Below are 25,541 nucleotides of genomic sequence, written 5' to 3' on the forward strand. Positions count from 1 at the left end.
AAAGATCACCCAGAGCCAGGAGAGAGGCCTGGAGCAGATCCTTCCTCAGAGCCTCCAGAAGGGACCAGCCCTCCCAACACTGCGATTTCAGTTTTACCTCTGGAATACATTTCTGTTTTAAGCCACTTAGTTTGTGGTGTTTTGTTATAGCGGCCATATAAAGCTAATACAGTACACTGAACCCCTAAGAAGATTAAGGGAAGAGGTGGAAGGTAAAGCTCAGATTAATCTAAGACTCTTGGAAAATCCTAAATGAAGTAAAGGGGGCTTTTAAACAAATTTTCAAACAAAGCACAAACAAGGAAAAAAGTAAGCCTGTTACTGAGGAGGATGCTGTCTTTTTATAAGTGACTATACAAATCTGCCCAGCGACAACAGAGGGGACATCAGGTCAGATGCTGGTCCACATCCCAGTGGAAGGCTCACCTCCTCCTCAGTAAATGACGGGAAAGGCTGTGGTCCTGGGTATTTGGGGTGCATGATCCTTCAAGCTACTTCACTTTGAGTTTCTGGCAATGAGTTGGGAAAACCATTTTCAACTTATGGTAGGTAGTCTTTAAAATCCAAATATTTAGATGAATGCCCCACTTAATAATGTCACCAGTTTTCTATTTTTTTTTTCAGTCTCTTAGATGATGGTAACAATGGACAGCAATTCAAGATATTCTCTTGCATTAATTTGCTCATTAGGCAAGGTTGTGAAATCAATACACTATGATTATTTTACAAGCCAGAGGAAGTATTTTTTGAAATATTTGATCAAATGGGTGGGTGCAGTACAGGCCCCATTTTATCTAGATCAGATCTTTCAGTGATTCTGCTCCTCCGGTTCACACGCCCTCAGAAAACTGAAGCCCCCTCTTCCTGAGGAGGCCGAACTTCAGGGCAAGATTTGATGAAGCGGGGTAATGATCTTCAGACAACCACAATTCTTTCTGCATTTCTGAATCTGCTCACAGATCCCCAGGGGATCATCTTAGGTTTCCAGGACCACCTGGAGCCATGGACACCCTTTTACTACCCCCAAAGAAGCCACCCTCAAGAAAAAAGAATTGTCTGACTGGAAACTCTTTGACTCCTTAACATGTTGAGACAGTTAGCTAGTAAACTGGACTTTTTGCTTCTAATTGTGGAAGGTTTTTATATCACACTGACAAAATAGAGGAGGCAAGAACCATAGATTTTTCAGTGTCATTATTGTATTTGCATCTTTGCAGATTAATTTAAGGGGCTTTTGTAGCAGAGAGTGAGTCGGAATAATTATTGTCAAGCTTGGACAGGAACAATAAAGGGCTCCATTTTCCAGGATTGTAAAGATAAAGTCTTTCTTAAAATTGCATTGTGGTAAAACATTGAATTGGTCATTGGTCATTTTCACTCTCCTAGCCTGTGATGTGGTTATGATTGTTCATAAGAGTTAGAGCACTTACCCCTGAGATAAGAGACAGAATCCCAGTTGCCTAATGAATCTGAGTAACTGATCTGAAAAAATAAGGTGGCCAGAGGTAAGACAATGAGATAAGATGCCATGTCTGTCTGCTGAGTCAGGGTCCAGTCTGTGGGCTCTGCCTTGGCCCTCTCCAGACGAACAACTTGGGGTCAACCAGCTGGCAAACAAAGGGCAAACAAAGTGTGGAGGAGAGCATGGAGTGCACTATACTGAGTTTGTCAGTGTACCTGAATTACATGAACATTTGTAACATTATTTCTTTCATCGTCTTGCCATGAGACTTGAGGACTGGAGTGACCCAGTCTGTCCTCATCCCCTCACCTGTGGAGGATGGAGGAATCTTTGGAATAAGGACACCATGGTGGAATTGCTGTGACTTGGAACCCCACAGGGAACTCTGGTGAGACTGTGGGTCTCCGGGCTAGTATGGAGTACTTCCGCTGATAGCTTTGTGAATGCCTTTTGCCATTAGTCCTTTTCTACCCATTTTTTTAAACCTTCCAAACAGCTATTTATGGTGGTCACAATTATCCCCATTTTACAGAGAAGAAAAATGCAGAGCAGAGGTTTTTCACTTACTAGCAGGGGGCTTCTAGGAAAGCACCTAACCTTCACTCAGTTTCTCCCTGTGAAGCACAGTGGGAGGGCTGGGGAAGGTGGCAGGAGGTGGGCTAAGCACAGTGCCTGCACCCCAGGAGGGACTCAGAGGTTTCTCCCTCCACTTCCTAGTTATCAATATGTTCATCCTCTTGTTATTCTTACCCTCATACTGACTACAGACAATTATTTCCCCTCTTAGGAACGTTGCTTCATGTATAAATCATTTGAAACAGGAGTCTCAGAGGTTAAAAAAAGAAACAAGTGGACAGCCATAGATCATCCTCTCTCCTCCACACTGCCTCCACCAGTACATGAGAAATACTTGCTTATTCTCCCCAGGTGTCTTTGCCCTTAATTCTTAAAATTTTTTTTTGTTTTAATTTGATACCATTTTGAAGACTTTATTTATTTTTAGAGATAGGAGAAGGGAGACAGAAAAAGAGGGAGAGAAACATCCATATGTGAGAGATACATTGATTGGTTGCCTCTCACACACCCCCAACCAAGGATCTGGCCCACAACCCAGGCATGTGCCCTGACTGGGAATCGAACCAGTGACCTTTCAGTTCACAGAATGGCACTTAATTCACTGAGCCACACCAGCCAGGGCATACCCTTAATTCTCACCTATGGACAGAGGGCAAGGGGTTATCTCTGGGCTGCTAAGAGTGAGCAAGAGAAATTTGCTTATGGGATAGCAGAGCAGAAGGATAAATGGTTGTCTGTAATCTGGAGAACAACCTTCATTTTAATCATCCATCCATCTCTTCATCAATCTGTACATTTGTGGTCATGCAGCAGAAGACCAAAAAGAGGCGGTTCCTTCCTTCTTGGAGCTCACACTCTGCTGAACCAAAGAAGTAGAGAGATGCAGTTACATAATTCCAACACACACATACACACACACACACACGTGTATATATATGAATATGTTATATATATATATATATATATATATATATATATAGTTTTTTTTAAAAAAGGCAGCTTCTAAGTCTGAGGTAGAGATAATTTGAACTAGCCTATGTTAGCTGAAGTAACTTCAGTGAGAAAAAAACATGTTTTTCCTGTTTTTAATGCTGAGCTCTGACTCAGGAGAGGGAAAAGTGGAAAATAATGGTAAGACAGTCTCTCAATAACTATGGGTTGTGTGAGGTAAAATTAGAAATAAAGGGATGTGCCTTTCAAGTAATGAGCCACAAGTAGGAGCTCCTGATGGGCTGGAGGGCTCGGGCAGGATGAGGGAAACCCTGATGTATGGACTTTCCAGGAGCTGTAGCTTTCTGCACACTTTCCTGCAAGGTGAGCCTCGTGCTGATAATTGCCCGCAGTATGAGATGCCAGACTGGTGCTTTCTCACTTGGTTTGTAACATCCTCTTCTCTCTCTCTCTCTTTTTTTTTTTCAGACCCAGCAATTGTCAATGGGGTTTATTGGTCTGAATCGCTAAACAAAGTATTTGTGGATAACTTTGACCGTGACCCGTCTCTCATATGGCAGTACTTTGGGAGTGCCAAGGGCTTTTTTAGGCAGTATCCAGGTAAGTATCCTACATGGTGGATTATGAATCAAAGTAAAGAATAGGTAATACCTTCCTTTTGGGTTCAGGGTTAAAATTTCTCTCCCTTCCCTTAGGAGAAAATGAAAGTTTCTGAAATGCAAAACGAATGAACAGAATAAACGAAACAGGAAGCGGCTTGTAGAATCAGAGAACAAACTGATGGTTGTCATAGGGGAGAGAGGTGGGGGCATGGAAATAACAGGTAAAAGGGATTAAAAGGTACAGAATTCCAGTTATAAAAGAAATAAGTTCTGGGAATGTCACGTGCAGCGCAGGGAATGAAGTCAGTAGTAGTGCAAAAACTGTTCGGTGACAGATGTTTACTACTAAATATGGTGATCATTTGCAAGGTATTTAAATGTCAAATCACTGTGTTATACACCTGAAACTAATATAATATTGCATGTCAACTATACTTCAATTAAAAAACTATTAGATCTATTGTCAGGTGCAGGACAGGAATGGCAATGCTGCACCTGCACACACACACGCACACATGCACCAGGTGTTGGGACCAGCAGCTTTCTCAATACGGTAATTCATAGAGCTGCCACAAGTGGGGAATAGGCATGTGACACATACCATTTAAATTTTCTAGACAAGGACTTGCTTTTATTATTATTATTACTATTCCTCCTACTACTACTATTACTATTATTATAATCAGGGAAGGGAACTAGTTATATCTGGGAAGAGTTAAGTTCTGACTGAAAGGTATAAGAAATGGAAAATCTGACCTTGAGTTTCCCCACTCGAGAGCTGACTGCCCTTGGAAGAAGAGGCTGAAGTGACCAACGCACCACTGATGTCAGGAACCCATCCTTAAAGGCCACCAACAGTACCTTCAAAGGAATGCATTTGTCAGAGTTTGGCCATCTTGCCTGTGGAACAGGTGTTCATTCTGGGGCCTTCCCAGACCTCTACTTTGCAATAGGAATTTAATTCTGGCTTTGTTTGAATTTTAATTAAAAAGGGAAGTTTTAATTTTGCTTACAGGTTGTGAAAACAGGACTCGAGGCTGCAATTGTGCCAAGAACACAGCTGTACAAATTAACAAGCTCAACCTAAAAGAAGGGAAAAAAAACACCCTGCATAATCTTGGAGCAATTAAGTGGAGTCTTTTATGTTTTCATTAAGTAAGACTAGGCACCTGATGTCTTCCCACTTTGAGGCACAGAGACTGCCAGCCTCCGCCTTGAGGAGTTGTTTGCCTTGCACACAACATCTGTCCCCTGAGACTTGCCTGCCGAATGTCTGCTTTGCCAGATTATTCAACATTTCTCAGGAACAGTGTTCAGCAGGGCATGCATGTTCCTCCTGGAGCTCACAGAATTTGAAACAATAAGTATTTTATTAAAGATAATGTTATAATAAACAGTGGTCTGTTAAAATTCTAGTATCACCAAATTGTAGTCTGCTTTGATACACTCGGCAGAGAGTAACTTTAACACAGATGTTGCTGAAATTAGAGCATGGTGGGTGGCTAGTCCTTGAGGAATCCACAAGGACATCTTACCATCTTACCATGTGGCATTTGGATAAAGGTAGAGCAGAAAAGAAGAAACCGTAGGTCATTTGTTGTCTCCACCAGCAGGAAGTCCTCAAACTATGGTCGTGAGGAAATTTGAAAATAAAGGTGTATTAGACATCTTGGGCTGTCATAACAAAATATCACAGTCTGATTGGTTTAAACAATAGGCATTTATTTTTCTAGTAGCTCTGAGACTGGGAAGACCAAGATTAAGTTACCAGCAGATTCAGTTCTTGGTGAGAGCCCTCTTTCTGGCTTGCAGATGGCCACCTTCTCCCTGAATTCTCACATGGTAGAGAGAAGAAGCCCTGGTGTTTCTTACTCTTCTTAAAAGGGCACTAATCCCATCATGGGGGCTCCACCCTCCTGGTCTCATTTAAACCTGATTAACTTCCACAGGCTCCACCTCTTAATACTAATACTTTGGGGGTTAAGGCTTCAATATATGAATATGTCAGGTGGTGGTGACACAAATATTCAGTCTATAATAAAAGAATCCTAATAGAAAGCTTATATAATAGGGGAGATTAATTACATACAAGGTTTTTGCCAGTCAGAACAGTTGACTCAGAAATGCTTACAGTTCTTTTAACAGACTTTTGACTTTGTAAAATTTCTGCATCTTTTCTATGTTAATATAGACACAGATCACAGTCCTCCAAAGGGTTTCTTTGCCCTGATAAATGGTACAGGGTCACTCAGTGCTTAGTTCTGAAAAGAGAGTACATGTGCTCATCTCTGGTCTCCTGGATATAACATAATTATTGGAAAAGTGGTCCATGGGCAGTTTTTGCTAGTATGTTTTCCTTTTCAGAATGCATCTTTCCATGTTTAGAGTAGTATAATAGTATAAATCAGTGATAAGTATGCATATTCTTAAGCATAAGGGACATTTCTTTGTTCTTAACAAAGTGTCTCTTGAGTTGCTTTGTTCTGAGGTCTGTGTGAGGCCCTGAAGGTAAAATGGTAAACTAGAGAGAAGAGGTCTTTGCCCTTGTGAACCTCCCTCTTGTTGGGTCATGTATTCATTGCAGATTTTGATCACAAGTGATAGAAAGCCAGTTACACCTAGCTGCAGCAAGGGAAACACATTTACTGGCTCAGGTAACTCAAAACCCAGGGATTGTACTGTTTTGAGGTGAAGCTGGATACCAGTGGTCAGCAATGTCATTTGGGTTTTGAATCTTTTCTTTCATTCCTCATCTCTACCTTCCCTATTCTGACGTTGTTTCACCGACAGGTGATCTCTTCATGATGGTAAACATGGCTACAGGCTTGCAGTTTTATTCAATTATGGTTCCAGGGGAAGGGAGATCATCTGTCTCAGTAACTTGGAGGAAAGTCCAAGGATCAACTTGGTCTGGGTCATGTGGTTCCATGCTGAACCCAGGGACACTAGACAGTGGGTAGGGCCAGTCATCTGAAACCATGGAAATGAGTAAGGATTAATGTGGCCTTGCCTAGAGTGGATCCTTAAAAGAAGGGACAATGACTGCCATGGGGAGAGAGATATGTGAAGAGGTGCTCATGGTACCGGGTGTTTCATGCTAAAGTAGGGGAAACAGAGGGTTCTGGGGGATCATAGAAAAGGAGCACCAATCCCAACTTCTGGAGGTGGAAAGAAATTCTTATTGGAAGGAGAATTTTAGTCGCATTAGCCTAGTAGCATACCTGGGATAGATGATGCTGTCCATGTCTGCATAATTCAAGTTCCACTTACATGCTGTGGGCATGTGGCAACAGTTTTGTGCTGTCTACAAGAACTTTCTGGGACAATGGAAATGTTCTGTATCTGTAGTGTCTCATGTGGTAGCCACTGAACACATGTAACTTTTGAGCACTTGAAATGTGCCTAGGGAGACCGAGGAACTAAAATTTGAATTTTATTTACTTTTAATTAAAATGAACTTAAAATTAAATAGCTACCTGTTGAATGGTGTATGAAGCCTGTCCAGAAAGTATCCAGCCATACACTATGAAAAATAGAAACATTTATTGAAGACAATACAAGATACAAGAAACACTATACACAGGACAATGATGCCTCAGTCCCCTTCAAAATAGGCACCTTGGGGCCCCACACAGTTCTCCCATATGCCATCAGCTGCCCTGTCATATTTTCCTGAGTCTCATCAATGGTCTGAAGTCTCTTCCCTTTCAAATGTGATTTTAGTTTTGGGAAAAGCTAGAAGTTGCAGGGCACCAAATCTGGACTGTAGGGGGGGCTAAGTCACCTGGATAATTTGATGTTCTGCCAAAAAACTCTGCATGAGACGTAATGCACGAGTGGGCTTGTTGTTATGATGAAGCTACCAGATGCCCATAGCTGCAGCCTTCTGAATCATCTGAATAGTTTCTGTGGAGGAATGTTCAAGCTTAATGCAAAATTGGATGCAGATTCGTTGTTCTACTTGCTCAGTCATTTTGAATGTGACGGCAACACATTAAAAAATATACATGCTCACTCAATGGTGTCTACTACCCCCACTGACTAGTACAGTGAAGTGGTCATTGTTCCCACATGTGGATTCCAGTCCAGTCTCCTTGGCAACTAGGCTACATTGATGTCACACAAAATGTTTTCATTATATTAACAATGGCTGCACTTTTCTGGACAGACCTCAGAACCCTGTAGGAAAAGACAGTTATCGTCTGATACCGTTTCCAAGGTGCTGCCTTGCAGTACCTGCATTGCAAAAGGGTCTCACTGAACAGAGCACTTCAGATAAGCTCTTCTAAAAAACAACAACAATAACAACAACAACAAAATGGTATTAAAGGGACTTTGAGCTCTGCAGAATTGGTTGCTCAGGACTCATCAAAGACCTGTTTATTTCAGTTTCATTCTGGGGAGACTTTGGGAATTCTGTGAATGTTAACATTCAAACTGATGATGGTGATAATGGCTGCTGTTTATTGAGCACTCAGCTGGGTGCTTATACAAACATTGCCTGATTTAATCCTCACCATGATTCTCTGAGCTGGAGCTACTATAATCTGCATTTTACAAATGAGGAGACAATGGCCTAGAGATTAACTGACTAAACCAGGATACACCGACAGAGTAAAATGGTGTTGGTGATGGTGTTGGTACTTCAACCACCTCTTTCTTTATTTTCATGGTGGTTCTTACCCTATAAAATATGAACTCTGGCCTACAGTCCTGAGCCATCAGGCTTTTCAATCCATGTTTTCTTTACTGAGATATTTGCCCTAGAAGGACAGAGACATTTGTTTTGTCCATCATTTGTCACCAAAGCCAAAAATAACACATTGTAGGTACTCAATATATATTTGTACTCAATATATAATTGTAGATAGATACATCACTCGGTAGATTAAAGTCTACCAGATCTATTGTTCCCCATCACACTGGTAGTAGCAGCCTCCCGTCCTCAGAAATAATAGAGCTGCCTCTCTGGGAAGCTGGTCACTGGCTGCAGTCCAATGGGACCAAGTGACCAAGGAGGGGACTGGCTGGTCACTTAGACATGTATTTACTGAGCCATTGTCTTTCTCCCTCCGCCCCCCAGTGTTTCCTCTTCTCCAAGTCCTCCTAAGTTTCTACCCTTTCTATCCCAATGTCTACCAAGTGTGCACACTGGATGCCTCCTTCTGTTGACAACTTACCTCATGATGCCTAATGACCACCTCGTTATGGTTAGAAGGTTCTCCAGGCTCATTGTCTTCCAGGAGGTAAAGTCATACCTGCACAGTGGGTCTATTTCCTGGGAGCCTTGTCCCGTTAATGGTTTTACAATCCTGTGTGAGTCCCAGTTTCTACCTGGGTGGGGCCACCAGTACTGATCCATCCTTCCTGTTCTGGTCAATTCTTACCTTTATCCAAATGATGTGACTGACTGGCAGTTCTCTGTAACTGTCCTTAACTATATTAAGAGAAAACTACCTATGTCATAGACAGATCAGTATCTAGTCAAATACAGACACCAATTAAATTTATTCATGATGATAAGAAGCTCAGTTCCTTCCCAAGTCAGACTCACAATTCTAGAGCCACATCTCAGGGAACTTGTTCCAGTAGAAGGCTTGCTGATCACAAAGGAAACTGATTTTCTTGTCTTTGACATGATTTCTATGCAACACAAAGGTGAAAGCTGGTTCATAGTAGCACTGTGAGGAAGGAGACAGATGGCTAAGTAAAGAACTCTCTGCAAGTCTGGACTCCTACAAGCTGTTGGCTAGTGAAACATCAAGTGTATGTTCTGTGCACACCATCACTTTGTGTTTATTCTCCTGTCCATCTTCCTTTCCGAGCTCAGATTTAGCAGTGGGTGAAGTATGGTTGACATCAGAGTACTCTTCCTTGACCAGCTCAGCAGGACCACTTCAATGAATGATCATTGAAAACCACAGTTCCCATAGCAACTCTTGTGTTACTCATTTATCATGGTGAATGATTTCTCAAGAGATTGTTAAGGGAGATGGCATTGGTTGAATGAAGGAGCTTTATAATTCTTTTTTTTCCTGGAGGAACACACAGCCAATTTCTCAAAAGACACTTCAAAGCTAAATTTGACTATGATTCAACTCACATTAAGCTAGCATTTCATTATATGTGTAAATCAGCTATTTTAGATCTAAAGTTATATTGGGAAGCATTTATTTAAACTTCTGATTTGGGGGCAAGTAAAAAGTATTTGTTGAGGAAGGAATTGGGCAGAACTTACCCAGTTAGAGATAAACAAACATCTGCTACCTCTTGATTTTCCCTCCTTTCTTTCTGCATTTTTCTGGGCATTTTGCTCTCAGGCAGGGAAGAGCAGTCCCAGGCTGCAATGTGATAGCACGTGTTTGTTCAGCTGGTGGCTTGTGGAGATGGCTTGGATGTCACTGGCAGTGCCAAGGAAGTTTTGTGAAAAAGACTTGGCATGAAGGAGAGAAGAGAAACAATGGGCTAAGCCATCCTGTGTTGAGGTAGAGATTTTGAAAAGAGGAGATTAGAGTCAAGCAGAAATAAATCCAAAGGCTAAAAAGATATTTGGATTTTTATTGTGTGCTTTGTTGTAGTTCTTAGTTCTGTTGGATGGTCTTACACTGTTTTGTCACATGAAGTTATATTAGCAGCAAGTGGCTTGATTTTCAGATGATGCTGTATGAAGTTCTGCTCTGCTGGCTCTGCTATTCATTTGCATGTGCTGAAGGAGAACGTGAAGTCGTATGTTGTCTTAGATGAAATTAATTTCTCTCTAATATAGTTTATAATGACTTTGGCAGACAAAGCTTGGAATATAGGAATGTTGTACAATATTTTAAATTCTATCATATTTGAGCATTTGAATCTGCAGTAGAGATTTTGACATTATTTTCAGTTCCAGCTGGGGGATATGCTGAATGTCCTAGAGACCGTGTCCTCTGAAAGCAGCAGCAGGTGGACTAGCAATCACCAATGCTGCCAGAAGCCTCGAGTACCACAGGGATAAAGAGGGCTGCATGGCAGCTGGCCTGCAGAGCTGCATCACTCCTATCTTGAGACTCATGCTCCATCCAGCCTGGAGGGGTTCCCCAAAGGCATGTAGGCACTTTTGGAAACTATGTGGCTCATAGGGATACTTCTTGGTTAAGTGACAGTTCCCCAGATCTCAAAGTTGGCTCAGTGGAGATGAGCTTAGTATTATTTCTCTGGGATTTGAAGTTACTTAAACATTTTCAAAATATTGATGTGTGCAAAAAATTATACACTAAGAAGTTGGCATGTCTTTGGGGGGATAGTTCCGCCTGATAATTCTGCCTGAGGTTTGACTCCTAAAGCATTTTACTGTGAGATTTTGGGGGTGGGGCTCAATGGTCAAATTAGTTTGGTCAGTGCTGCCTCTAGCGTCCTACTCAGGGATTCAATCCCCATGTAAGCAAATGAAAGGTGTTCAGACGTCCTTCCCAGGGCACAGAAATCAGTTTTATTTTCATTCATGTAACTCATGCTAACGTCATGTAGAACTTCTCATGGGACACTCTGCCTGTGTCCCATGCCTGCGTAAGGAAGAAAACAGTGGCATGAAATCGGGGAGATCAGTTCTTCATCCTAACTAGAAATCTTAGGAAAAACTGTTGAACTCTGAGAACCTTGAAGTCCCTACTGTGAAATGGAGATTTTGGTTCAAATGTCAGATTTGAGCAAGTGGACCCCTCTCCAAAGCCCATCCATTCCTGACTTTGAGACAGGGTGTGACCTTTATTGTTGCATCCAGGGCAGCTGTGCCTGGAACTGACTTGAGGTGTGGTCTTCCTCCCCGCTCAGCGTGTGCCTCACATCCTAACCAGGACAGCTTGGGCCTTGAGGCTACTGCTACCATCAGGCTCCTTGCCCCTGGCACAGACATTCCTGTGCACAGTCATACCAGCACTCCTTTGGTTCCTTGAACTTGACATTGCTATTCTCAGCCTCAGGAACTTTTGCAAACATTGTTCTCTCTGCCCAGGGCACTCTTCTTCATCCTATGGCGACCCCTCACTTAGGCTTTAAAAGTCTTACCCATATGTAGTGGGTTTAATAGTGTTTCCACCCCACATTCATGTCCACTTGGAGCCCCATAATGTGACCTTATTTGGAAATAGGATCTTTGTAGTTGTAGTTAGGTATGTTGGGATTAGGTCATATTGGATTTGGGTGGACCCTCAATCTAAGATGACTGGTGTCCTAATAAGAGGACAGGGCACAAGGGCACAGAGAGAAGACAGCCATGTGAAGCTGGAGGAAGAGATGTAAGAGATAGATGCCGCTATAAGTCAAGGAACACCAAGGATTGCTGAAGGCCACCAGAAACCAAGAAAGGGCAGGGAAGGATTCTTCCTAGAACCTTACGAGGGGAGGGGAATATGGCCCTGCCAGCACCTTGGTATTGGACCTCTGTTCTCTGTACTGCAAGAGGATGCATTTCTGTTAGGCTACCCAGTTGGTAGGCCTGTGTTACATCAACCCTAGAAAACTAATGCACAGTCATTCTGTTCTCAGCTTAAAGAAGAGGCTTCTTTACCTTAATGATTACAATCCTTTTTATACACTTATGTAGCCTCAGGTACTTCTTTCTGATGTCTCTGGTTCTGTGATTTCTTACCTAGTGTGTGCTCTCTGCTAGATGTGGGGCTTTCTGAGGGCAGGAGGTTCTGGGCCTAACTTTCTTAGTCATTGCTGTATGTTCATTAGTTGTCAGAGTGGCTGGGAGGACTCACAAGCCCATTGGCATAGAAATGACCTCAGCCTGAAGGAAAGTATGTGGTGTCATTAATTCCTTCCCCCCACACCCTGGCCTCGATGCTGGGGCAGTAAGAGAGAACTGCACGTTTTCTCCCCCTGGTAGAGTGCACAGGGATGTGAGGGGTGGATGGCAGAGTGGGAGTGGGGTAGAGGATGGTCAAATGTGCTTCTTGTCTAAGAACACTACCCACAATTCAATTCAAGAAACATCCGCTGACCGCCTACCAGGAGTCAACACATTAAAAGATAAATTCTCTTTATATTGGATTCAAACCAACTCTTTGCGGAATTACAAATTGGAACATTACCTAGCCTCACCAAGGATATAATTGCATTATGTGTCAGAACTGTGTGATTCTAGCTATTCTTGGCTTTATTCAAAGCAGTTTGTCAGATGTTTTTAAAACAGATTGCATTTTGGTCCCTTGGTGTATAATATCATGTCAGTTTTATTTTATCTTCGTTACCTAATGGCCTTCCATTGGCAGTGGCTTCTCATATGTCTTTCTGATTTGTTACAGGGAACTCATTAAATTAGGTGCAGTTACAGGTGGGACATGTAGGTACAAGGAAGACAGAACAAAATGACCCTTTGGGTTACAGACTGCCATTTCATAGTCATCTGTGTGATAATTTGGGGGTGTTATCTTAAACACATGACTGGTACTGGCCCAGTGTGGTCCAAAAGCTGGCCATTTTTAATTGGAAAGGAGACTCTCAGTGCTACCATCTGAGTCACGATTTTCTCCTGTGAAAATAATTTTTCTACTCTAATTTTCTCAACTCCAAAGTCTATGTTTCAAATCTTCTATCCCTGAGCAGCACTGATGGTTGAAAGCAATGATTTTCTATCTTTAGGCAGCAAACACTTTTCTTTTTAAGTGAAATTTTATTCTTAAAAACTAAGTTGTAAATAAAGAATGTCAGCCTGGACATATCCTGACCAGTATGCAAAGCATGAGGCTAAGGGTGTTGGATCCCATTTTACACATGGGCAAAACTCCCCAGGCCTCAAAGCCTGAAATTCAAACTTCATTTTACAGCAGAATTAGGGCCATTTTATATTATTTCAGTGTGGAAGGCTGGGCCAAAATTCCTGATCTTAAAAACAGGAATCAGGAAAGAGCAAGCCTGTGTATGTTCTGAGATAAAAACCTACCAAATGCTTTCTGCCCTCCCCTCCTCCCCCCCGAGGCTATAGACATTACCTTACCCAGGTCCAGGGACAGAGCCCAACTCTGCCCAGAGGCCTACGAATGATGCCCACAGGTCCAACAACTTGAGGGACGTTGAGAAATGACCTTGGCTAACTTTATCATCATCCATGGGAAGGGGCTGGAGTCACGTCCTTTGTTGACGGACAGCGCTTTACTCCGGATGTCACCACTCTCTAGCGGCTCTTGGAGCAGTGAGCTCGGGCTGCTTGCTGTAGAGTTAGAGCCCTGAACGCCTCCCCAGTGCTGGTGATGGAGCACATGAAGAGCTTCAGGGTTGGTCTTTGCATGTGATTTTTCACCCTGTCCATTCAGTCAGCAAAGCAGAGCAGCCTTGAAATGCTATGAATAAATATTTGAAGTTTCTGGGTTTCTTATAACTCCATTTTTCTTCTAGGGATTAAATGGGAACCAGATGAGAATGGAGTCATTGCTTTTGACTGCAGGAACCGAAAATGGTAGGAAACGGTCAAGCCTCTTAGTTACTTTTTAGAAAGAAAACTTGCAGAGAGGTTCAAGATTTATTTTTACTTTATTTTCCCTTGCCCTAGGTATATCCAGGCAGCGACTTCTCCGAAAGACGTGGTCATTTTAGTTGATGTCAGTGGCAGCATGAAGGGCCTCCGTCTGACTATCGCCAAGCAAACGGTCTCATCTATTTTGGACACATTAGGGGATGATGACTTCTTCAACATAATTGCTGTGAGTGCGACTGCTTTGTGCTTTCTGTGCACTTTGGGCTCATTTGATCTTTTAGTAACAATGATTAACATTCTTACCGCATTTGCATACAGAGTGTTGGATGCCCCAGGATCAGGACTGATTAGTCCCCTGTGAGTTCACTGAGTCTTGTGATATTGGAGGGTCTGTGGGAGACTGGAAGGTGGTTGAACACATTTTCTCTCCTAACCACATAGGCAGGTGCTGTCACCTGGAAGAAGAGCAGCATATTTGGTTTTCTTGGGGAGCCAGCCTTTTCAGAACAAAACCTAAGCAACGTTTCCCTTGAACTGCTAGATTTTCTCATGTGGAAATTAACTTCAAGCTAGATTAGTCTGATGACAATGACAGTAATAACAATCATGAAGATGAAGTGACTAAAATGTGGAGAGCAGTTGTAGACTCACAGAGCGCTTTATCTCATCTTTAGAAACAAAAGTGACATTTATCAAGTGCCTACTGTGTGCCATTTACTTTACTCTTTGTTTTTGCATTCTCTTTATTCCTCACAAGGGTGCTAGGTCGTGTGGTGTGTGGTGTGGGCATTTTTTCAAATGGAGCTGCTTAGATTGAGAGAGTGTCATTAACTTGTCAAGGTCTCAATGCTGGAAAGCAGGAGATATGGAAACCAAGCCTGGGAGTGACATCCTCTCTGGAAAGGGTCCTCCCTGATTCAGCTTTCCATCTCCAGTTGTTTTCCCTTCTCCCCAGTTGTCTAGTAGATTCTCCTCTCATCCCTTATGTCCCTCTCACTCTTTTTCCAAAGATTATAGCCACAGTGAGCCTGGGTCTTTTCCTTGAGTACTTAACAAGGTGCTCCTGCATGGGGCCACCTGTGCTTTGCCTCATTACGTGTGTGTGGGACCTGGAGTGGCTGTAGCAGGCAAGGAGGCTGCATGGTGAGGCTGGCAGAGCTTAGGCTTTGGAGTTGGGACTTAGTTTTCAATCCTGGTTCTGCTAGATACAGCTGTGTATCTGGGGCAAACCACTGGAGTTTGATCGTCAGCCCACCAGCTGTGAAGCTGATATAATTGCACCTTGCACAGGAGGCCGTGGTCACTGGGAGGGTGCTATTTGAGGAGCAGTGTGCACATGCTCTCAGAATGCTCTTGCTGTGGTCAGGCATGACTGGCTTCCCTGAGCCCCTGAGCAGAATGTATCATCAAGGGACCCTGTTTCCGACATCCTTCCGCATGGACACAGCACCCACTTTGCTAGGCAGAGGGCAGGGTGTTTAAATGACTCTGGGCTTGCAGAGAAGATTGCTTGAGTTAGAGTTCTCCTGTCTGCAAGTGCTTCTGATGGGACTCTGAGAAAAGACACAACCACAGGGCACCATGATTTATAGTTTCAGATTTAAAAAAGCCCAGAAAGGAAACAGAAAAGAAAGAGAGTCATAGATTCTGTGGAAGTAGAGGTTAGTCTTGTTCATTCATTGAACTCTCCTCAGTGCCTAGGACAATGCCTGGCAAATAGTAGGAGTTCAAATAATTACTGGATGAATAATACCAGGAGGTATCTTCCATAGAGTGCACACTGTGTACAGGCCCCTGCCAAATGTCCTGTGTTAGATTATCACATTGCATCTTCTCCCAGCTCTGTGCTAAGTGGCATGGAGACAGAGACACCAAGAGGCAGAAACAACTGGCTTAAGGTAACCGTAGCCAGAGAAGGTGGCACAGTGAGGACTCCAGGTTTACCACTCCCTGTTTCCTGAGCAGTGGTAAAGAGAACGCAGTCAAGCTGCTCAGCTGCCTTCCTGGGAAACTCCATGGTCAGGGACACAGCTATTCTGGAGGCAGCTTTCAGATAGAACATGTGTTTTCAAATCAAGAGAAGTTACTGTAGTACCAGTCTTATTAAAATATGCAAATGTGGCCTGATCCCCACACATCCTGAAGCATTTATAGATAAGAAGCAGCTAATTTGGGACTATCTTTCTTATTAATCTTTAATTACTCATTACAGAAATATCAGAAATTTACATAATAAGAAGAGCTAACTAATTACATCCCGAATCCTTTATCAGTCAGGATTTATTGTTCTGTTAACAAAACCAATCAATTGAAATAATCTCTGTAAATTCATTAAGATATACAAACAGTGTCAACTCAATAATGAAGAGAGGGTGATTAAGTTAATTAAAAGTAGACATGTCAGTTATTATAGAACAGTTAAGAAGAAAATTATTTTTACCTCAAATTGTCCCTTTATTTAAAAAAAGTCCACCAGACGTCCCATTAACCCTCTCTATATATCTGTTTGTTAGTTTTTAACATAAATGATCAGCTTAAGGCTATATATATAATTATTTCAATAACTAGAAAGATACTCTGAACATTTTTATTTGAAGACTATAGTAAAATTATGAATTCTTTTCCCCTAAAGGATAAAGGAATGGATCAAATATGTTAGTGGATTTATATCAAAAGCCTAAGATCACAAAAGGAACCACTAATTAACAATAACTTTTACATATTGATTTATTTTAATACAGGCAACATATGTAAAAATTTTGAACAATTCAGAAATGTTCCCATTCCCTTTTCATTTGGCACATATTCTTCCAAATTTTTCTGTGTTCATGAACATACATAATTTTTCCACAAAAATAGAATCACATTTTACAGAATATTCAGCAACTTGCCTTTATACTCATATTGTAGTCATGTGTACTTGAACAGCAGGGCATTCTATCACCAATAGTTGGCAATTTTTTAAATCTACCTCCCTTTACTGGACATATGCTTTTACTGATCTTTTTTCTTCTCAAGAATGCCACAGTGAATGGACTCATGCGTGTATTTTTGCAGGGTTGTTGTGCTTCTATTGAGTAAAATCTAGAAGGGAAATTGTTACACCAAAGGGTATGCATAGTTAGGTATTACCGGAAAGTCCACTGAATAGGGGTAATGTTTACACACTTAGAAACTGTATTAGTTCCATCTCCATGACAAAATACGACTGGGTGGCTTAAACAACGGAAATGTATTTTCTCACAGTTTTAGAGGTTGGAAAGTCCAAGATTAAGGTCGGGCAGTATTTGGTTTCTGGTAAGGATGCCCTTCCTGGTTTGTAGACAGCCACTTTCTCTCTGTACTCACATGGAACAAGAAAGAGAGAGAGAGAGAGAGAGAGAGCGAGAGCTCTCCTGTCTCCTCTTAAAAGGGCATTATCCCATTATGAGGGACCCCCCCCTCATGACCTCATCTAACTCTACGTCCCAAAATCTCTATCTCCGAATACCACCGCACTGAAGGTTGGGGCTTGGGTTGGAACTTCTACATATGCATTCAAAGGAAATACAAACATTCAGTTCATAACATAACATTTTGAGAGTTTTTGCAGTTTTTTGAATTGTCTCTTGTAATGCTCAGTGTATTTTACCAATTTAGTCTTGCCTAATGTGGTGGTGTTTTCTCTTGTGTTTGATTTTCTCCATCACCTTCTCCAGTTTCCATAGTGGCAAAATTGTTCCAGTATTATGGTCTAAGTTTTTCTTTAATTCGTTTAAAATGGCCACTTGCCTCTGTCGAGAGGGGGACCCCACTGCAGGCTCATGTAGTTGCAAGAGGATGGGATATTTGAAACTCCATCCAGCACACCCTGCCAGTCTGTTTGCGCACCTTGTTCATGTGGGCTGGATTTTATTTACGAGAGAGGACATTATCATTTCACCCTTCACTGCACTGTCAGCTTTCTCTTGCTTGCTGGGTAGACGTTTGAGGAGAAATTTCAGTGTTTTAGACAAAAAATAAAGAAAATAATCTTTATTTTCAGTGTCAGAAGGCCTCATGCATTGGGGACTTTTGTTTGTACAAATCTAATTCATCATTGCCCTTTGATTTTCAGTGCCATAATGGGAAAGGGAGAAAAGAGACTTAAGGAGAAGAAGAGGCTTTCCTTGGCCATTCCAGTCATTTTTGCGTGTTTGCATTGTTCATTTCTAAATGCATGTTCCATATTATACTGAAAAGGTTTCAATCCAGGTATTTCCAGAGAATAAACATGAAATGATAATGTTAAAAATTGTTTTAGGTTTCATGGGCAGGGTATTGCAAAATCTATCCAAGACTGATGAATTAAATGATTGAATCATAAAAGGATAGTTGAAATATGAGAGTGATCTTGTGCATTCGAAGTTAAAATTTAAGGTCAAGCCACTGGTGCATGAAGAGAGATGTCTCTGAGAAGAGAAAAGGCATATTTTTCTTATTCACTTTGAAGTCTAACTCAAGCCATGCATTAAATTAACAATATTATCATAAAAATGAGGGTGCTAATTCTGTATTTTCTGATGCTGATATTTGGAAAATGATTTTACAGGAGTATAAAGCCATGCATTAAGTGAATACAGTATTAACTGGGCTGATATTGTTAAATCAATTTAAATTCCTCCTCTAGCCTGTGTTTGTGCAGAGAAGAGCAGCATTTGTTAGTTCTACCCAGAACTTTCTGGTGCCCTGGTTTTAATTTGCAGAATTTTCTTTAAAACTACTTCTCCAGTGCTTTGCCTGCTGTAGATTTGCTTTTTAATGTAACCGATTCCGTATTATAAAGTATGAGGACGGTATTTTCTTTCAGTGCTCATTTGTTCTACACTACTAATTATGTCCAGTCGTGTTTCAAATTATACAGGAAGCTTTTGTAATGCAAAAGATCCCTGGGATTCCTTCTGTTGGTGAAAATATTGTGGGTTCATCTGCTTCATTACATAATCCCTGCACATTTTCATTCTAAGGTTATTTAATCAAAAGTGCACCAATAAAACCATAAAAATATTTAATAGCATTCCAGCACTTCCACATCAGTTTTCTTGTATTGCATGAGCATGCCGACATTTTAATTGTCAGTTTTTTGTGGAATTTAGGATTCTCTAAAACATACCCACCGACTTCCTTTACTTTTTGATTCTTTATTTGTTTTTCAAAGGTGATAAGATTCTCTCTCTCTTTTTTTTTGGTCTGCGTGTCAACCTTTTTTTTTTTTTCTAGGCTTTGTTCTTCTTTTCTATCAGTAAACTGCTCTATGATTTTGTTCCTTTGTTTCTATATGCTGATTATTTATTCATTCTACAAATACTGTTATGTGCTAACAGTTAGGTACTGGGGCTCTCTCTGTGTATAATACAGACAAGTTGTCTTTCCTGGTGGACCTGGATGTTTTGGGTGTGAGTGTTGGTGTGGGAGCAACTAGGGAGCGGGTACTAGCAGTAGAGTGGCCAGGGCCGTCTCAGTGGGAGGGAGTGAGGGAGGCTGGGAGAAATCAGACATAGAGGGGTGCAGCCAGCTGTAGACTCAGTGGTGACTTCTTGGCAGAAGAGATGCCTCACTGAACACCTTAAGAGAGTTAGACATGAGCCAGACATATACAATAGGGAAGGGCAGAGGGAGGAGAAATGAGGAGAAAAGTATTGTTTGCAGGCTGTGGTAACTCTTCTTCCATCCCAGGATGTGTAAGCTTGGTTGCATTGACTGAAAGGAGTTCACTGTTTGGACAAATAGGAGTTGGGGTGAATGTATGAGGTGGAGTAGATGGATAGGAGTATTGATGAAAAGAATGAGACTCGATTGAGAGAGTCAGGCCACATCTGACAAGCGTGGTCCACTACATAGCGGAATGGGTATCTCATCTGGAGACAATGGAAGACACGGAAGGATTCTCAGATGCAGTGGGATGTATTGAGAGGTTCCCTTAATACCTCTCCCTTCCTAGGCCTTTTCTCATTCTCCATTTTAGGCAACTTATGATCTTCTGTTAGGCCTGAAAGCTCAGTTGCTTTCATTGATCAAGTCCAGCTTCTAAAATTAAGCAGGGCTCAGGGTCCTCAATGTATTCAGAACTCAAAGTCAGCTGTCTTTCACTCTCTGGTCTCTGAACTGTGATTCATATGTGTGACATGATTCCACATGAATGCTGAAGCTTGGTGGGTGAGTCCAGCCCTTTCGTTCTTTGTTTTTATATCTTTCTACAGCATGTTCTGGCCATTTATTTAATGAAACTTAAAACTTACCTTTCCTATTTTGGATCATCATTAAAATTCCAGTGGAAGACTTTGCTGTATCTTTAGATTGGGAGATGTAGGAATGCTTATAGAGATTGGGCAACAGGAAGGAAAAGGAGAATGGTGATATGTCCCTTGCTGTCAAAGCATAGAGTTTGGTGGTTGGCACAGAGGGACAGTTCCTGGGAGAAGAGAGTAGTGGGATGTAGTTTAACACCTAAAGAAGATCAAGGGTTTATCTCAAGACTGTTTTTGTTTTTGGATGGGTCAATCCAGCATCACAAATAAGTACATTTTATTATAAAAAAGAAAGCAGACGTTATCTTTAGATGTAATGAGCTTTTTTTTTTTTTTTTTTTTTTTTTACTAATGAAAGCAGAAAAAAAATGTGGTTCATGATCGCTCCACAATGATGACATAGGGATATTTATCTAGTATTTTATGTCCTTTACCCACAGCAGGTGCTTAGTTAACATTCATTGAGCAAACATAGGAACAAAGTGTTCCCTGGCAGATGCCTTTCTGGGGACAGGGGTGGGCAGTGAGCTAGTTGCACTTTCTTGGCTTCCAGTCTACCAAAGACCAGGGTCACTGAGAGGGTTCAGACTGTGGCACAGAGTGGGATAGTGTGTGGCCACACACCATGGTGGTGACTCTCAGGCGTTTAGACAGCCACATGTGCCTTCTTTCTCTAACAAATGCAGAGTCTGTGCTCTCCAGAGGAGGTCAGGGGCATGTGAGCCATGTTCCCAAGAGTGGGTCACTGCCATTGCCCATACATCCCCTCTTTCTTAGCGAGTACCAACTTGGGGTGGAGGTTGCATGTTGATTTTTGTCTCTGTGGTGCACACATCAATCTTACACATATATTTCTTTTCTTTCTATGCACTTGTATCAGAGGCTCTCTTTCTGTTTCTTATATGCCAGGTCCTTTGTTGACTCTTTTCTTTGTTTTTAATTATTTTTTAGGTATATGTTATTGATTATGCTATTAGAGTTGTCCCATTTTTATTTCTCCACTTTATCCCCCTTCTTCCTGTACTGCCTCCTCCCACCAGCATTCTCCCACTTAGTTCATGTTCATGGATCATACATATAAGTTCTTTGGCTTCTCCATTTCCTATTCTTAACCTATTCTTAACCTCCCCCATCTATTTTGTACCTACCAATTATGCTTCTTGTTTCCTGTACCTTTTCCCCCATTCTCTCCCTTCCCCCTCCCCACTGATAACCCCCCATGTATCTTCATTTCTGTGATTCTGTTCCTGTTCTAGTTGTTTGCTAAGTTTGCTTATTTTTTTTAGGTTCAGTTGTTGATAGTTATGTGTTTGTTGTCATTTTACTGTTCATAGTTTTGATCTTCTTTTTCTTAAATAAATCCCTTTAACATTTCATATAATAAGGGCTTGGTGATGATGAACTCCTTTAACTTGACTTATCTGGGAAGCACTTTATCTGCCCTTCCATTATAAATGATAACTTTGCTGGATAGAGTAACCTTGGATGCATGTCCATGTCTTTCATGACTTTGAATACTTCTTTCCAGCAAGGTTTCTTTTGAGAAATCAGCTCATAGTCTTATGGGAACTCCTTTGTAGGTAACTGTCTCCTTTTCTCTTGCTGCTTTTAGGATTCCTTATATTTAATCCTGGGTCATTTAATTATAATGTGTCTTGGTGTGTTTGTCCTTGGGTCCAATTTCTTTGGGTCCAATTTCTTTGGGATTCTCTGAGCTTCCTGGACTTCCTGGAAGTCTATTTCCTTTGCCAGATGGGGGAAGTTTTCTTTCATTACTTTTTCAAATAAGTTTTCAATTTCTTATTCTTCCTATTCTCCTTCTGGTACCCCTATGATGCAGATATTGGAACATTTAAAGTTTTCATAAGGTTCCTAAGCCTTTCCTCATTTTTTTTGAATTCTTGTTTCTTCATTCTGTTCTGGTGAATGTTTATTTCTTCCTTTTGTTCCAAGTCATTGATTTCAGTTCCGGTTTCCTTCCCTTCACCGTTGGTTCCCTGTATATTTTTCTTTGTTTCACTTTGCATGACTCTTTACTGAATCTCATTTCATCCTCACAGTGAGATCATGGGAGAGGTTAAGTTACAATCCCCAATTTCCCAACACAAACACTAAGGCTCAAAGAGCTGACATACCTTGGCTTAGGTCACCCAGTTAATGTGTGGCAGAGCCAGGATTTGAATCCAGCCTGTCTGCCCCAGGTGCTCTAGCTCTACTGCCCTACCATTATGTGAATCAAAGGAGGGAATCCAATCAGGCAAGAGTAGGGGAGAAGGAAACCAACAGTGACCGAGGCCCTGTGTGTCTGTGGCCGTTTCTGAGTTCTTCAAGGGGTGAAAGTTCTTTGTCCATCCCCTCACTCTGTGATTGGTGGGCTGGCTGGACCATTTCCTATTATCCTAAGAGACTCTTCCCATTTCCCAAGTAGCTCAGGAACAACTTACCACTTTGACTGGAAAGGGGGCTTCTTAAGTTCCTCTTTAGGATTCAGCCCTGGTAGTGGGAAGGAGCAAAAGAAAATGACAGAAGCAAACTCCATGTTGCCAGAGAGAATGTGCATTGCATCATTTTCTGCCTTTGACTATCAATATCTGATTGCTTGAGTAATGATGAAGGAGAACCATGCATAAGCCCATGTGTCTTAGGGTTGAGGTGACCAGCTCTTCAGTTGTAAAATAATATGGTCATCCCACATTATTGTTTCACAGTGTAGAAATTTAAGGAAAATCCATAAAAATGCTGAATTGAAAAGTTTCCATACAAAGCTGCTCAGAGCTTGGAAGCAGCTCCACATGCAGGGCACCCTTGTTGTCCCCCTCAGGAGGAGCTCTGGGGTAGCGTGGTAGCCTCCCTGGCACAGCTGCCTGGTGTGCACTGTTCCCTCACACAGACAACTGAGCCCAGCTCCCTGTGGTGATACAGACCAGATTGCTCAGCATAGCTTTGTCCTGATGCAGTCAAGGGAAATTAGTCAACTGCAAGCTTGGATGATGCCACTAACAAGCTGGCAGGGGTTCAGAAGAGCAGATTCCTCCACTGTGGCCATAGCTCACACAGTGACGCGAGCATGGTTTCGATTACTGCACATGTTCCTCCCTGATGAAGGCAAGAACTTCTTGGTCTTCTTTACTTTTAAGTCTCCTCTGCAGCCCCCCACATGCACAGGCCTTTCTGTTAGCAAAGCAGTTTCAGGTCTGTTGCCTCATTGAATTCTCACAGGGACAACTAGAGGGTAAACATAAGATGAATTTAACACCTTCTTATGCATAAGAATCTGAGATCAGAGAGGTTTAGAGACTTCTCCAAGGACACATGGTAAGTGCATGGCAGGGGCAGGATGTGGACTTGTGTCCTGACCTCAAGTTTAGACTGTACAACCCCAAGAATCAACTTTGAAATTGTGCTTTAGGCAGCACCTAGGTGAAATTTTTAAATGTACCTGGAAAATAGAGTTGGAAAGTTTTGGGCTGCAGGTTATGAAACAACTGAATGAAGGCTACTTCAGCATCTAGGCGTCTCAGTCTCATGGGCAAAGCCTGGAGGGCACAGCTGCGGTGGTTCAGCAGCATCCTCAAGGACCCACGCGGGCTCCATCTCCCCATTCTCTCTTCCTTACGCTTTGCTCTCTGCTTTTAATCTTGTCTCTTCATGGTGGCAAAATGACTTTCAATTGCATAGTAGCATCCCAAGTGCAAAAGAAAGTAGTGGAAATAGAAGAGTTTCTCTTTAATGGAAAGAAAAAATTATTCGGAACTGCACAGAAAACTACCCCTTCAAGTTTCATTGCCTGAGAATGAGTCGCTTGACCACCCTCATGGCAGGACAGGCTATGAAAATGTGTGTCCAACAGAGGGGGACTGGAGAGCTGTGATTGGCTCTAGGATGTTAGGCTTTAGGGCTAGATATATTGTCACCCTGAACCAAATTAGTCAACAGTGGAGGTGGAGGAGAAGAGCATGTCTGGTTTTATCTTTTTCCCAGCAACTTTCAGCATCAATCCAACATGAGTTGAGAACTTTGGAGAAACTCTTCTCCAAGCTGGACCCTTCAGTCACTTCCTGGATCCTGAGATGATGTTCTGTTTGATCACAAAAGAGTTGCACTCCCATTTGTCAATTGCAATTTCAGAATTGCATAAATATCTTTTTTCTCCATGCCTCATCAGAGGACATCTAAGCTTTAAGACCATTGAGCTGTAATTTTTCAAATGCTTTTGTATGACTAAGCAGCAAAGGTCAGACTGATGAGAAACAGAGAGGCTTCCAGGCCAGAGAGGAGGAACTGGGGGCTTTGTTGTTCTGAGGTCAGTAGCTGTGAGGTTCAGCTACCTGGTATTGAATCTGGACTCCAACCCTTATGTATGACTTTGAGCAAGTTGATCATCCTTGCTTTGCCTCAGTTTCCCTATCTGTAAATGGAAAATGATTGGAAGTACTTACCATAAGAGGCTGAAATAGCCTGTGGATGAAGTCTAGTCTGTGTCTAGATGTAGTAAGTGCTCAGTAACAATTAATTCCTGATATTAGTATTATTACTTGTCCTCCTTGCTTGTAAGCACCTCAGCACGTGAAACCCGATACAGTTGCTATGTATCCAGAGCAGTTGTCCCAAACTCATCTCTTTATTTTACTCATTCCCCCATTTACATTCCTGCACAGTCCTTTGTGCCCACAGACTTAAAGTCCAAACTCCTTAGCCAGACTTTGTATGAGATCTGGGCCTATGAGAGATGGTTCTTTTTTGTTCCCTGAAGAACTCCAAGCTGGGCCTTCAGTCAATGAAGTGAAGATGCCATGAGACTGTCATTGAACAAATTGTTCTTGCGTACCCACTGCGTTCCCAGCCCTGTGCTTGTGACAGAGAATACACTGAGGAATCAGACATGGATTCTGACAATGTGGCCCCACCTTGTGGTGAGAGATCCAGGCACTACGTAACTAGAATTTGAGAATATTCAAGAGAGGAGCCTCACCTGCCCCAGAGGAGGCAAGAATGATTACATTCTCTGACTCAGAGAATGAACAGGAGTCATCCGGGAGATGCCAGAGTGGGGGCTCCAGGCAGAGGGCCCCATGATGGAAGGGGTAAAGGAAAAGACAGGGCATGGCAGAGGACAGGGCTGACCAGTGCTAAGGTCATGGGGGAGGACTAATGAGTAAAGATGCTAAAAAGGTCAACATATACCAAGTGTCCAGAGCCCTGCCAAGCCCTGAAGAGAAGTGGGAACTCTG

The 25,541-nt window shown here is 42.0% G+C and overlaps 1 protein-coding gene across 1 annotated transcript in view; it reads left to right on the plus strand.

Annotated features, from left to right (window-relative positions):
- CACNA2D3 (calcium voltage-gated channel auxiliary subunit alpha2delta 3) overlaps window positions 1-25,541 on the plus strand; it is an 860,744-nt gene that overhangs the window by 379,799 nt on the left and 455,404 nt on the right. The window contains exons 6-8 of the mRNA XM_054595275.1: window positions 3,458-3,589; window positions 13,966-14,026; window positions 14,120-14,270. Coding sequence (XP_054451250.1) covers window positions 3,458-3,589; window positions 13,966-14,026; window positions 14,120-14,270 — 344 coding nt within the window. The remainder of the gene's footprint in view (window positions 1-3,457; window positions 3,590-13,965; window positions 14,027-14,119; window positions 14,271-25,541) is intronic.

Source organism: Pteronotus mesoamericanus, unplaced genomic scaffold (genome assembly GCF_021234165.1).
Source record: "Pteronotus mesoamericanus isolate MK-2021 breed Mesoamerican mustached bat unplaced genomic scaffold, CSHL_Meso_final scaffold_54, whole genome shotgun sequence".
NCBI lineage: Eukaryota > Metazoa > Chordata > Mammalia > Chiroptera > Mormoopidae > Pteronotus > Pteronotus mesoamericanus.